At 34.5% G+C, this 12,026-nt stretch overlaps 1 protein-coding gene and 1 long non-coding RNA gene across 4 annotated transcripts; both read left to right on the forward strand.

Annotated features, from left to right (window-relative positions):
- Window positions 1–2,396: 2,396 nt before the first annotated feature.
- LOC114413050 lies at window positions 2,397–5,935 on the forward strand. Of its 3 annotated transcripts, none has more exons than XR_003666861.1 (4): window positions 2,405–2,909; window positions 3,214–3,621; window positions 4,011–4,143; window positions 5,071–5,935. It is a non-coding gene; the product is annotated as an uncharacterized LOC114413050 (long non-coding RNA). The 3 variants fall into 3 exon arrangements; XR_003666860.1 differs by having other exon boundaries at window positions 2,406–2,909; window positions 4,017–4,143; XR_003666859.1 differs by having other exon boundaries at window positions 2,397–2,909; window positions 3,214–4,143.
- A 1,756-nt stretch (window positions 5,936–7,691) lies between these two features.
- LOC114411551 (cationic amino acid transporter 1-like) lies at window positions 7,692–10,048 on the forward strand. The gene is made up of 2 exons (XM_028375199.1): window positions 7,692–8,110; window positions 8,614–10,048. Exons 1-2 carry the CDS (start codon window positions 7,699–7,701, stop codon window positions 10,002–10,004), a joined length of 1,803 nt encoding a protein of 600 aa, XP_028231000.1. The 5' UTR covers window positions 7,692–7,698; the 3' UTR covers window positions 10,005–10,048.
- Window positions 10,049–12,026: the final 1,978 nt, after the last annotated feature.

The following is a 12,026-nucleotide window of genomic DNA, read 5'->3' on the forward strand; positions in this document are numbered from 1 at the left end:
TTTTACGTCACCAAAATTTTCCTAAAGCTTGGTTTAAAACAAAACCATCAAATTTCGTTAACTCTGCTTAATTAACTAATTGTAGCCTTCTGTAAAAAAAAAAATCTAATTGTAGCCTTCTGTAAAAAAAAAAAAAAAACCTAACTATAGCCTTCTGTAAAAAAAAAAAAACTAATTGTAGCCTTGTTAGTAACGGTTTAAACCATAGTTATGATATTTTTCACTTAATCTTTTTTTTTTGTTCACATTTTAGCCTAAAACGTTTATTTGATTTTTTTTTCTTTGGGGTGGGGGGAGGATGGAAAAACTTTTCATTCGTTTATCTGTTAAAAAAAAATTGAGTGCTAAGAAGTGTTGGATATCATTACCTTAACTAAGATTTTTTATATTTAAGATATCGATTATTAAAAAAATGTATTTTTTTTTCATGAGATGATGCTCAAGTAGCACTTTTGTGCTCTCAATTTAGGCTCGGATCTTATTCATGAGATGATGCTCAAGTAGCACGTTTGTGCTCGCAATTTAGGCTCAGATTTTAAGTAGCAAACTGAAATTGGCTCAAGGACCCATTAAACAGAAAACAGATCTTCCGAAAATGTACTCCAAATGTATAGTTTAGATATCAAAGTACAGTTATTTTTTAAAAAACTATATATCAAAGTACAGTTAATTATGCCTTTACTTACTATAGTCCAACAATGTTAGATATCACCCTAAAAAATACTATTAGATATCAAAGTAAAAACAATTTTAAATTTGGATATTATATGAGATAATAAGGAAAATGTTAAGTTACCAGGCACCTGCCTCATTGACGTAGCTGCCTTTAAGATTTCTTTATATATAGAAAATTAATTTTAACTTAAATTATTAGGTGATTACTTTTAATATATTATTTACAATTAATTCATTAGTAACATTATGGAATCTAAAAATATATTGTTATATAGTATTTAATAAGCCTTATCAGTTATCACTTATTTAAAAAAAATGTAGGAAACTTTATTTTATATTTATTTTGAACAAAAAAAATTGGCATTGAAATGAATATAGACCTAAAACTTCATTAAAAAATATTATGATCTGTAGAAACAGACCATTTTGATGAAAAAGACAGTGGTTAGTTCTCTTGGTTCTTACAAAAAAGAAACAGTTCTTTTGGTTTTGATTATCTTTATACATATTCAACCAATTTAATTTCTCTTATTGAGAGCTATTTGAACAAACTTTAGAATATGAAATCACTTTTGTCTTTTTTTTATTTGAATCCCAACAATTATTTTTTTTAAAAGATGGAAAATAAAAAAATAATAAATATTAATTTGAAACAATTTTGAGTTATAGTGAGCATTAATTTGATATTGATAGTTTTGATTTTATTGTTCTAAAATTAAAGATACTGAATGAAATACTAATAAACATTTTTTAGAAGTATTAAATTATATTAAAAAATTATCTCCTTTAAAATGAATGTAATGTTTATAAAATATCATCAACAATACTCGTTATTATTGTCATTGTTAAAAGATGTTTTTCAAAGTTAATTTTTAGAAATTCTATTTACAATAATAATGTTATAACATAGTAATAGATCAATGAATTACCATTGGTGAAAGATTGAAATTATTTTATTATAAACATTTAATTAATAGTTTTATATTAGTTATTTAGTAGCATCATTTAAGTGTGTAATAATAATACAAATAAATAACATTAAGTTGTTGTTGGTGTGAATGGTGCTCCGTTTGATTTCCTAAAACAAGGTCAGTTTTGTCTTATGACGAAAATTAGTTAAAACACTAATTTTATGGTGATAAAAAGAAATAAGCAAAATTATATTTTTAGTCTCCAAGTTATTTTTAGTTGTGGATTTGGTCTCCCAATAATTTAATTCACGAATTTGGTTTCCTATTTTGTAAAATCATGCAATGTTGGTCTCAGACCACAATTGGACGTGGACCGTTAACCAGTTATGCTGATATCACGTGTCATATTCTGATTGGTCAATGAAAATATCAATGCATTTCATCTTTCATCGAGTTGACATTCAATCAAAACGTGACACGTGAGTGGCAGTCATCATCCAATAAGAATGTGACACGTGACAGTCAACATCACTGATCAACGTTCAATTGTTATTTAGGGTCCAACATTACACGATTTTATAAAATAGAAAATCAAATTCGTGAATTAAATTAATGGGGGACCAAATCCAAAACTAAAAATAAGCTGAGGGACCAAATTTACCATTACCAAAAAAATAATACGAAAAGTGTTGTATTATTACACAAAGTGATTTCATGTGTTGATTCTTTCAATTAAGAAAAAAAGAGTAGCCACTAATTGGTCTATTATGTTTTCGGAGTGGGGATGTATTAAATGGCGCCGTGCTGTATTTTGGGGCATATTCCATATGCTGTTGTCAGGAAACTTGCTGGGAAATGCAATAGGGGCTATGCTTGTACACGATTGTCCCATATTAATAATATTTCTTGGTGCTTAAAGAAAAAAATCTACTGATTCTTTGGTGTGGGTTGATTTTGATGTGTGGTTTTTACTTTGTTCGCTTTTTTATTTTATTGTAGTTGTAGCAGCCATAACAGTGTTGGTGAGGAGGAAAGAGAAAAGGAGGAGATAGAGGGGGCAGTGTTGTCACGGGGATGAGGTAGATGGAGGGATAAATTTGGAAACTTGGAGAAAAGGAGAAGAAAAAATCACAAACACTGGATATAGAAAACTCATAAATCTAACGGGCAATATTTCTTTCCCACAACGGTGGATATATGTTGTTCAGAATGAAAGTTACATTTCGCAGTTTAAACATTTGCTTTGAGTTCCGTAGTTTACAACTACAACAAGTGAGTGATATGGATTCTTCTGATCACTCTTACCCATCAAATAACCAGCAGGTATGTAACTTGTTTCCAAATGATGCAGCAAATATATGATTTTTTTTCTGCTTAGAATGAAAAAGGAAGCATTTTTTTTTTGTGTGGAAACAATAGCTAAAAACGTGAACTTGGAATATAATCATAATCATAACTTGTTTGATGTGTTTCACACACTCACACACACACACACGTTTCTCTATTTTGGGCTCCAACCTTTGCTTCAAAATGAACATTTGATCTGTATATTTGGACATATATTATGACAACTATGTTTGTTTTTCTAATTTGCACATATTATTTGTCTGTGTTTGATGATGTTCAGTCAGATTCTTGGTGGGAGGGCAATCCTTCTGCCAAAAACAAAAAGTGTTTGATTCCATATTCCACTAGAATTTGGGGGATTCGTGCTAGGTTAAGATCAGCAAGCAAGGTTATTGGAACTAGAAGAAACATCTGTGAAGACTTACTACCAGATTTCAGATTCAGAATGTTCTCTAATAGAAGTAGAATCCCTTCCAACACAAGTTGATCATCCTTCTACCTTTGAGCCAGAAATCACACATGAAGCATCTGAAAAGACTGGAGATTCTGTTGATGTAGCTGAAATGGAGCAAGTGAGTGAGGATGAGAATCCAATGGCTGATCAATCAACTCAAATGGAGGGGCACAACGGATTTGAAGCACAATTATCCCTCTTGAGGAGGAACCTTTGGCTGAGTCTACTTCAAAGGTTAGACAATTATCCCTCTTGATACAACGTTTACTTCCATTCAATTAAAAAATCAATATTATTTCTGCTCTCTCTCTCTCTTACAAACCGGCTATGAGTGGTCTTTTGTCTTGAAGAAGCTATCTTCTTAGCCTTATAGAGTCTTATTTTTTTATTAAAAATATTAATTATTAATTTTTTTTAATCAAAGGAACCAAACTCAATTTTTTTTTTCTTTTTTTTAACCACTCAACTAACATTTTTCATCTTTCTTAGCCTTATTGAGACTAGTAGGTAAGTAACAGTAACACTAACAAGAAGTAAGAATAAGAGGAGTGTCACGTACTCAGATAGCTGTGTCCAAAACACTTACAATGGTGCTTTAATTTCTTGGTGGCTTTTGTGAAAAGTTTCAGGAGTTGCTTAGTCAGTGGTTAAGACAGATAGAACTGAGGTAGAAACGTATTCTTAGTTGCCCTGTGCCTGCACCTCTTCTTCCTTGGACTGATCGTATCTTCTCACTCTGATGCACCCACCAACCAGGTAAGTTATGTTTCCAAATGTTGTATGCGGTTATGCATGAGCCTAGCTTGCAGCATCTGTGTGTGTGTGAGTACTATTATTTATTCTACAAAAGTTGAAAATGGTTTAATGAACGCATGTACTTTGGTAGAAATAAATTAGTAAAAACATGAACTTGGAAGCATATAGTAGTCACTGCTTCTTGATTGTGCTATCAAGCTTCTAAATGTTTTGAAAGAATTCAAGGTCCTTTCTAAGGGTTGAGGTTGATTTTTCTCCACCACTCATGGAAAGTAATTAACTTTATAGTCAGTCATTTCTTTATTCTTCTCTGTGATATTGGTTTAATTAGCCGCTCCCTGACATGCATGGATGATTTTTAATGTCCCTACAACTTTTCATGATTTGTTGAACATGAGTTTTTTTATTTAACACTGTACCCAACATTTCTTTTTCCTTACTTGCTCCTTGCATCAATCAAAATGTTGGTATGTGTTAAACCACTCCTTCTCCAAACTCACATAACTTTGACAGTGCAAAAGGATAAGTTCTTCATTTACTAGTGTACAAGCTAGCTTTCATGCAACTATTGTGAGTTATGGTTGTTTATAGCAATGCAAACCTCTTCAATAGGTCCAAGATTGCTTATCATCCCCTTATTTTATTGATTCAAGAAAATTTGGTTATGACCCGTAAGTTATGGAAACTGTAGCAAAGCTGCACAAAAGTTACTTCAGTCTCCACATCTAAAAAGTTTATGTTTGTTAAGGGGATAAATAAGACTTGTAATTGTACTTGTACGCTTGATACTCAAAATGAAAATGTATTTTTCATTCTTGTGAATGTCAGTAACATGATAAACGAATGTGCAATGAGCTGTTTTTTCTCTTTCCCATATCATTGGTTTAGTTCTAATTTGCACATTATTGGTCTGTGTTCAATGTTCAGCCAAAGTCTTCGGAGTGCCCTCCTGAGCAGAAACCTTTGGCTGTGTTTGGACATCCATTCTCACTTTTCAGCCTCAACCGAACTGAAATGGACAAGGAAGGTGATGACGTTAATTCTGTTGGACAAAGCTCATCATTGGACACAGTTGAAGTTGAAGGATATCAAGTAAGGCCAGAATTGGAGTCCATAGTAAGAAAATTTCTCGTTAAGCATGGAGACATTTTTCAGAATTGTATGGTATCGACAATGATATTCCATTCAATGTTATTGGAGATGATATGTGACATCATCTCAGACTTGCAAGACAATAATCTCTATGAAATCACAGAAGATAAGCTACATAGCATGATTACTGTTGCAAATGATATGAAAGTGAACATTGAGTGTCTACACTTGAAATTGAAAGAGATTCTTGAGGCAAAGCAGACTCTTGATCAATATGCCAAGCTAGAAGAGAAAAAACATATCAGCAAAAAGATCGTTGAAACTGTCAAGAGACTGCTTGACAGTAAAATGAAAATGTAGTGGCAGCAAAGTTCCAAATATTATGTGATAAAGAGACTGCTTGCAAGGAGTCACTGGTTAGAGCAGAGGATGATTATTCCAAGATATCTCAAACTTTCACAGATGCTAGATCTAAAGTGAGACAATTCGCTAATTGCTCTCTGGCCGATGGTTTGCTTTAGATCTGCCATTTCTTCTCCCCCTTTTTGCTTTCGCTCATTATTTGCACATTGAGCTTTATCTTGAGTATGTATACATATGCCACTATTATTTAGCTTTGTAAGTTTCTATTTGAGGTTTACCAAGTGCTGTAGAAATATGTTTCAATTTGTTGAGTAATGACCAATTCCACAAATTAAAAGGCCTGTGTATGGAACACTTACGGTCTCAAGTATTAGAAGGTTAAGTATGCTTGTGTAGGGAGCAAACGAATTGGGAGGATTACATTTCAAACCAAAAAAAATGAAATTTTGTTTTACTCAAAGCCTTTTATCCTTATTTTGTTGAGTTATTGCTTCAACATGGTGTACCATTGAATTTCTCTATCAAAGTATTTTTAATAGGAGTTAGGAGGATCTCTAAGATTTTAAGCTGTTTCCCTTAATCAGCATGCAACTGATACTTGAGTATGGATGGAAGATTGTTCAGGGACTTTAATAGTTAAATCATCATATAACCCTTTGATTCGAATTAAAAAAATCGAATTTAAATTATTGAAGGAATGGGACATGGAAAATAATCAGGAAGAGGAATACGTACCATGTTCGGAAAAAAAAAATACTGCTGCTGTATTAAAGACTTTATTTCGCAATATTGTATTCACTTTTAGCTGTCTAATGTAAGCTATACATAATGGAGTTTGTATCACAACTTTTCTCATCCAATCAAGCACAAGCATTTTATCAATTCCTCTTAATTAACTCGATCGTTTTGATTCTATATTTTTCAACAAGTTTTTTTTTTCCAGTTAGATCAGTTATAGATCGTTGATGCCATCCAACATTAACAACGTGGCATACACTATAAAAATAGAAAAAGAAAATGTAATTAAAATTTGTTTCACCTGAATACAAAACTAATGATCGAGTTTTTCGCTTCTGGTTTTCGTTATATATATTGCATTCAACAGAAACATAGACTGGAGAGGTAGCTCAATCTAGTTACCCATCCAACCGCATTTCTTAAAGAAATACGTTCTAAATTTTTCAACTAGAGGGGTACATATCAAAATGGACCAAATTTTTCATGAAAACAAAACAAAAGAACAATATACGTTAAATTAAATTAATAAGGAGCCTATACATATGAATTTGTAGTAAATCAAGTTGTATACCCCGTACTGTTACAAATACAATAATATATGACGTCCCTAAAGTAGTGCTAGGCGTTTCTTGTTAATTACTAATTTAGGCACACACATTCATTATGACTTGTTATATACAGCTATATATTGAATATTGAATATATAAATTAAAGCGCAACCCCCAGGGTCTCCTCCAGGTGCACCCCCTCTATTCTTGAAACTCTTTCTTTCTCTCACGCACCAGATGGTAGCTGTTTTCTCCACTTTCACTTCCTTAATTCATTCCATTAATTAGACCACAATTGTCTGTAAGTCTACTTTACTTAGTAGTTTCCTCATACGTACCTTAATTTACACGGTCAAATTAATGCTTTCCTCTCTCTATATATTTGCCTTTTGAGAATATTTAAGCATTGAGAAGATCAGACACCTTGTGTGTGTATATTAACGTGTTTATTTCTACATTAATTTCAAACGTGATTTTCACGCCTCAGATATGATCTTCAGAGATTAATAATTATATATACTATATCTCAAACATGATTCAGTAATTCAGACATTTTGTATATATATGCGAGCATCTAGCTATAATATTGCTCTCTTAGGCTTGGATTATTATGGCTTTTTAGTAATCAGTAACACGTACAAGAACATCATGCATGCATGACATTACATAAGAAGAAAAGAAAAACATGACGAAATGCTGATTAAGGTTTTGTTTGGTAATTCCTGCGTAAACTATTAATTAATAATTATATACTGAATCATTAATTACGTAACGCGCATGCATATATGTTGATTTATACAGAGAGAGGAGCAGAATGGAAATGGAAGAAGGTGGGAGCAGGGGTGCAAAGAGAAGGGGATGCACGTTTCAGAAAAACGATTTCTTCCCGGAGGAATCGTTTAAGAGTTGGGGTAACTACGGAAAAGCGCTGAGGGAGACACCGTGGAGGTTTAAGGATCGGGTTATGACCCGATCCAAGGACGAGACGGAGGTGGTGGAGATGAAGGGGAGGAGCGGCAACGAGATGAAGAAGACGCTCAACTCGTGGGATCTCATATGGTTCGGCATCGGCGCCGTCATCGGCTCCGGCATATTTGTTATTACCGGCCTCGAGGCTCGTGAGGTTGCCGGTCCAGCTGTCGTCTTGTCCTACGTTGCTTCCGGCATCTCCGCCTTGCTCTCCGTCTTCTGCTACACCGAATTCGCCGTCGAAATTCCCGTCGCAGGTTTTTGCCCTTCTTCACTATTATGACAAAGCTTACTTTCAGTTTGGTGTTTTTTAGGAGATACTTTGAAATGGTCAACTAGGACTTCATTGTCCTAATCAATGTCCACAAATTACGTAGTTGAGTAATTACAAGTTTGTGGGAGATTGACAAAGACTATAGATTCGATCATAGTGTGATTATTTCTATTAATCTTTTGGTGTATCGATTATTTCTATTCTAGATTGGAGTTTTATGTTAGTAAACTATTTTATAAATTATAGAGAGATGAAAACTTTCATAAGAACACAATGTCAAAAATACTTAAGAAATACTAAAAAATAAGAAGTTATGTGGAAGAATTTTGTTACTTAATTCTATTGGATTCGAATAGAATTATCTAAAAAAAAAATAAGAAGAATTAATATATATGTATCATAATAAATGCCTATGTATAATCACTGTTTTACTTAAGAATGTGAAAGCAATGATATATGATAGTTTTTGTGGTGAGTGTTTTTCAGGTGGGTCATTTGCATACTTAAGAGTGGAACTGGGAGACTTCGTGGCCTTCATGGCCGCCGGAAACATCCTCCTGGAGTACGTAATAGGCGGCGCCACCATATCGCGGTCATGGACCTCCTACTTCGCCACCCTATGCAACCACCACCCAGACGAGTTCCGCATAATAGTCCCCAACATGAACCCCGACTACGGCCACCTGGACCCCATAGCCGTGGTGGCCCTCATCGCCATAGCCACCCTCGCAATGTGCAGCACCAAAGCCTCCTCCCTCTTCAACAACATCGCCACGATACTCCACTGCCTCGTCATCGTCTTCGTCATCGTCGCCGGATTAATCAACGCCAACCCACAAAACCTGACTCCCTTCGCACCCTTCGGCGCCCGCGGCGTCTTCAAGGCCTCGGCGGTTCTCTTCTTCGCCTACCTCGGCTTCGACGCGGTGGCGACAATGGCAGAGGAAACCAAGAACCCTGCTAGAGACATTCCCATTGGACTTGTCGGGTCCATGACGATAACAACGTTGGTGTATTGCTTATTGTCTTTAACACTATGTCTTGTGCAGTCATACAAGGAAATTGACGTGGATGCACCGTTTTCTGTTGCTTTTAACGCTGTTGGGTGGGATTGGGCTAAGTACATCGTTGCATTGGGAGCGTTGAAGGGAATGACCACTGTTTTGCTAGTGACTATAGTTGGTGAGTCTCGTTACTTGACACACATTTCACGTACTCACATGATGCCACCTTGGTTTGGCCACGTGGATGACAAGACGGGGACGCCGGTGAATGCTACAATAGCAATGCTCACAGCAACGTCAGTGGTTGCTTTCTTCACAAACTTTCGTGTTCTCTCTAACCTCTTGTCGATTTCCACTCTCCTTATTTTCATGCTAGTGGCCGTGGCGCTTCTAGTTAGGCGATATTACTCGAGTGGGGTAACAACAAAGGAGAATCAAGTGAAGTTTGTTGTGTGCCTTGTGCTAATATTTGGGGCTTCGTGTGGCGTTTCGGCTTATTGGGCAAACAGTGATGGGATTATTGGGTACGTGATTTGTGTGCCTTTATGGGTTTTAGGGACCGGAGGGCTTTGGCTTGGTGTTCCAATGGCCAAGAAACCCAAAGTTTGGGGGGTGCCTTTGGTTCCGTGGCTACCTGCTTTGTCTATTTTTATCAACATTTTCCTTCTTGGCTCTATCGACCTCGACTCCTATATTAGGTTTGGGGTGTGGACGCTGTTGCTCTTGCTTTACTATGCTCTTGTTGGCTTGCATGCTTCTTATGACACGGCAAAGGACTTTGAGAGTCTAAGTAATATTACTACTAATCAGGTTCATGACCAAGACTTAAACCATGTGGAACAGGGACTGCAAACCCAAAAGGCTACTACATAGGATCAAAAAACTTGTTTCACTTGTCTGTGAATAGAAAGCAACATTTTTTCTTTCTTTTCATCGCATCATAAATTTATGATATTTATATTTTTCTTTTTAGGTGTTGAATAATATTATAGATATTCATCAAACATTTTTCCAAATATAATGTAGCATATGATATTGAGTGATGATTCATGAATATCTATATATTTTAAACATTTAAAAAATATTTCTTTTTTTATGTTTTTCTTTATGTCAAATCATAATATCTATTTTTTTCTTACTTTCTCACTTTTATTAGGTGTTCATTGATATATTGGATGTCCAAGTATAATTTTTCTATGATATTAGATTAGAGATCAACCACTAAATATTAGTCTCACAAGCTTATTACTTTATTACGTGTTTGAGAATATATATGCGAAGTACTATTTATTGTAAGGAAATACATATGGTGCATGATATATTGTAAAATGCTATTAGAATGCAAAGAAAATATATACGAAGCACTATATATTATTAAAAAAAGTACCAAACTACAATCTATAAAAAAAAAAAAGACTGTGCCAAAGTTATTACTAATTTATTACTTTCTCTTAAGAAATTAAAAGGGAAAAAATAATATGAAAATTATAGATAAGCAGAAAAAAAATCATAAATAATACAATTTTATACATTCCAATAAAAAATCATGGGTTAGCATTTATCTTTTTTTTTTATAGTTTTTACACACAAAAATCATGGGTTAGCATTTTTCTTCATAGAAAGCGCTATTTTTTTTGTGATTATTAAAAAGAAAGAAAAGATATTAATTTAAAGAATGTTAAACTATGTAAGTGTAATTAAGAGGATCTAATTTAATTAGTTAAGTATGATAGGTGAGTGTTATAAATCTCTTTATATTATATTTGATTCTTAAATATATATAAACTTAAGAATATTTTACCATTTTATAAATTTAATTAGATACTTATACTTTTTTTTAGAAGATAAAATACTTAGGGCATTGCTTCCGTGGATGAGTTATTGAAATGGTCGTATGTTTTCCCGATTATCTTCATGACGCAGCACTATTTTCCTTAACGGGATACGAAGGTTAATCTTCTGGTGCGTGTTTTGTGATATTATATTTACTCTTTCTTAGGATTCACTTTTGAGTGTTTACCTTAGGACTTGTTAGAAATTCAAGCATTTTAGTTCGGAAGAGAATCATTTCCCCTTAATTTAATTTCAAATCCGATCCATATTTGGAAACTATCAACTTTTTGGACACTACTCAAGCCGTATTCGGATACGGTTCTAATACGGATTTAGTCATTTTCTGAATTTTTAAAATTAAAAAAATCCTGAAAGGATAGGGAACACGGTATTCCCTCTTCAGTCTCTCCGTTCTTTCACGCGACTTCCCTCTTCAACAACGCCACTCCCTTTATCACGCCGGAGGCACGACGGAGGTGACGACCGGAGGACGCCGCTTCCTACTTCGTTTTCCGGCACGGTCCGAGTTCTCTCTTCACTCTTCAGTCTTCTCTCTCCCTTTTCCGGCACTGTCCGAGGCGGTCTCACTTCTCTCTCCCTTTTCCGACGAGGTCACCACTGTTTGTGCGTTTTCCGGCGAAGTACTCTCCGTGATTTTCGCTTTTTGCGGTCGATTTCTCTGCATTTTATCTGTTATGTATTTTGAAGTTTGATTTCTCCCCTGATTTTGAAATTTGATATAAAAAAAATTGAGGTTGTGTTATGTTTTTTTATGTTCTGACTTCTCAGTTCTCATGTTCTGTTTTCTTTTCTCATTTCTGATGTTGTTATTATTGTGTGGTTGTGTTGCTTGAAAAAATGTCTACAACTGTTGGAGGAGAGGGTCAGTTCTAGTGCTACTCGTAGATTTGCTTCCTCAGAACTGTAGATGATCATATTTGCATACATATATAATTCTTTTAATAATTTTTTATTAACGTATCGAAGACCTATCGTATCCTTAATTTTAAGAAATTTGCCATATCGCTGTATCCGTGTCGTGTGGTACCCGTGTCGTATCCC

The sequence above is a fragment of the Glycine soja genome, chromosome 5, assembly GCF_004193775.1.
Source record: "Glycine soja cultivar W05 chromosome 5, ASM419377v2, whole genome shotgun sequence".
NCBI classification, from domain to species: Eukaryota; Viridiplantae; Streptophyta; class Magnoliopsida; order Fabales; family Fabaceae; genus Glycine; species Glycine soja.

Excerpts from the sequence above, each read along its gene's own strand:
- LOC114411551 (XM_028375199.1), top strand. The coding sequence starts at position 7,699 with ATGGAAATGGAAGAAGGTGGGAGCAGGGGTGCAAAGAGAAGGGGATGC. Across the intron at positions 8,111-8,613 it reads CGTCGAAATTCCCGTCGCAG|GTGGGTCATTTGCATACTTA; the intron begins GTTTTTGCCCTT and ends AGTGTTTTTCAG.